At 49.9% G+C, this 2,816-nt stretch overlaps 1 protein-coding gene across 1 annotated transcript in view; it reads left to right on the forward strand.

Annotated features, from left to right (window-relative positions):
* SLAMF9 (SLAM family member 9) overlaps positions 1-2,816 on the forward strand; it is a 6,667-nt gene that overhangs the window by 3,019 nt on the left and 832 nt on the right. The window contains 4 exon segments of the mRNA XM_008569538.1: positions 964-1,062; positions 2,100-2,270; positions 2,272-2,385; positions 2,793-2,811. Of these exon segments, the coding sequence (XP_008567760.1) occupies positions 964-1,062; positions 2,100-2,270; positions 2,272-2,385; positions 2,793-2,811 (403 nt within the window).

Consider the following 2,816-nt stretch of genomic DNA (forward strand, 5'->3'; position numbering starts at 1 on the left):
GTATCTAGCATGGGGGCCAGCAATAGTGGACACATAGAGGAAATAAAAGGTGAAATCTGTCTGGAGAGGTAAAGATGTTTATAAGATCAAATAAATGACCACAGTGACATAGGAACTACCAAGACATAGCTACAGCAGAGTATGCTGAGAGCCAAATGACAGGATAGGGAGTGTTCTAAGAGTTCAGGGCAAGTGGTATGTATGGGGTCTGGGAGGGTAGGAAGTCTTGGAAGGCTGAACTTAAAAAGTGAGATTTGAGTTGAGTGTGGTGGACGGGTATGTGAGTCAGTGGGTAAACTATCTTGACAATCAGGCTCTAAAGGAGAAGAACTTCTTCCATAATGGACAGGGAGGGGCTTAATGAGGATGGAGGAAGTTATAGGGCTGCTAGTTAGGGTGGCAACTATTTCCCTCTCCCCAGGACCACCAATCAGTCACTGCCTCAAGGGACCTCCTAACAGCTGTCTCTTTCACAGCCTTGGGGGCTGACCACATCACCTCTCCTGGGGCACGGGCTGCTGACATGGGGGCCCTTCCTTGGCTGCTCCTCCTCTTACTGATCCAGGAAGGTGAGTGAGACTGTAAGCTCTTGCACAGGAGTGTCTCCTTCCTCCTCTGTTCTCCTGTTCTGCTAGGCCTTGGGCTAGTGAGACCCTTCCTTTGGGGCTGAATGTGTCATGTCAGCTCTTCTGAAGTAACTAAGAATAGGGTGTGGCTTCAGGGCAAGACTGAAAGATGAGGACATCTGGGGAGATGGAAGGGGGAGTAGCCAGGCAGTGGGGCCACGGCTCAATCTCAACTGAGCCATGGCCCCACTGCCTGGCTTAACAGTCCAGAGACACCACTGGATTTCTTTTTACCTCTTTTCTTCCTGTGTCTGTAACCAGAGGGGACTCTGGAAATGGTATGGATCCTGAGGAAGTAGTTGCGGTCTTTCAGTAGTCTATCAGCCTCCCCCTGAAGATACTATCTGATGAAGAGATTGAGAACATCATCTGGTCCTCCCACAAAAGGCTTGCAACTGTGGTGCCAGGGAAAGAGGGACATCCAGCGACCATCACGGTGAGTGACCCTCAATACCAGGGCCAAGTGAGCTTCTTGGACCCCAGCTATTCCCTGCACATCCGCAATCTGTGCTGGGAGGACTCAGTGCTTTAGCAAGCTCAAGTCAACCTGAGGCTGTCCCAAATCTCTACCATGCAGCACTACAATCTATGTATCTACCATGAGTTTAGGCTGGGAACCCTAAAGCCACTTTTTTCGGGAGGACTCAGTGCTTTAGCAAGCTCAAGTCAACCTGAGGCTGTCCCAAATCTCTACCATGAAGCACTACAATCTATGTATCTACCATGAGTTTAGGCTGGGAACCCTAAAGCCACTTTTTTCATTGGCTTTCCTGAGCTTCCCAGGTCATGGAGTAAGGGGTCTCAGGACTTGGGTTATGGTGTGAGGGGCTGATACTAGAAGGCAGACAGTCTCCAGTGTGCCCAACCCCAGTCTCTGAGCTATAGAAAGAGGTGGAGTGACCTGGAGCCAGAAGGAACTGGGCACTGAGGCTACTCCAACAGATGTGCCCAACGCAGTGAGAGGGACCAGGGGCCTTGTCTGGACCCTCTAGGCAGCCTTTCTCTCCGAGGGAGATTGCCCATCCTGGGGATGAACGCCACCTCCATTGCTGAGTTTTTGACCCCACGTGTGGTTTGAGGACTACTAATCAATATCTTCTCTATACTTGAGCCCATACTTCTTCTTAGTGCCTGTCACATTGAATCTACTGTAAATCTTGAAAAGACACTGATTAAAATACAAATGCCCCTGGGAGTGGCGATAACATTTTATGGGATCAACAAGGCAGAATAGGGTTTGGAGGATGTGGGGTACAGAGATAAGAGAGAGAAGGTATAAAGAGGAGGTAGAAGATGCCAGAGGCATCTCTGTCTACATTAGCAATTGTCCTGGAACCACAGATTTTATGGTGTCTGGTTTTTGTTAATTTCTATTTAGGTTCTCAGAGGGCACCAGTATCTCGGGGTTGAAACTTAGGAAAACAGGCCAGATTCCTGATTGTTTAAAGGGTCTTTGTGTTTCCCCTCCTCTAGGGTGGCTGTCGGAGCCCAGAATCACTGTGTATGGAGCCCAGAATCACTGTGAACTTTGAGATTTTTGGGGAAGGTGCCTGTAATATGTCCCTGATGTGCTCTGTAGAGAAAGAAGGCATGGATGTGACCTACAGCTGGCTCTCCTGGGGGGACAGTGCTGATACTGCCTATTGAAGGCGTTGTCCTCAGCACATACTGGAGGCCTGGGGACAATGCCCTCTCCTACACCTGCAGGGCCAGCAACCCCATCAGCAACATCCCATCCCTGCTGTTCCCTTCTGTGCAGGTACCAGAACCCCAGAGACTTCCCCTGAGCTCATACAACTCCTGCCAGGAAGCCACACCCTGAGCTCAAGGCACATCTCCCTCCCCCAGTTCTTCCACAAACAGTGCATGGAATCCAGAACCTAACCCCCTCCCACAGAGGTTTGACATCTGGATTGGGGAGAGGACCTTCCCTTTTTCAAGTGCCCCCAATTTCCAAAGTTCTCTTCTCTTGAGAATGCTCCTTGGATCTCAGTTCCTGATCTTCTGTGCATAGAATATATATTTCCAGAGATACTTGCAAGGGGACATCAACTGATTGTGAACTTGAGACCCCTGCTGTGGAATCTGGGGTTGGTGTCTGCCCCTAATCTTAACCCCACCCCTCCCTCTAATGAGCCCCTTTCTCCCTGCTTTTTTCCATCCCAGATCCTGGCTATCCTGAGAAGCCTG

Source organism: Galeopterus variegatus, unplaced genomic scaffold, assembly GCF_000696425.1.
Source record: "Galeopterus variegatus unplaced genomic scaffold, G_variegatus-3.0.2 Scaffold506, whole genome shotgun sequence".
Classification (NCBI taxonomy): domain Eukaryota; kingdom Metazoa; phylum Chordata; class Mammalia; order Dermoptera; family Cynocephalidae; genus Galeopterus; species Galeopterus variegatus.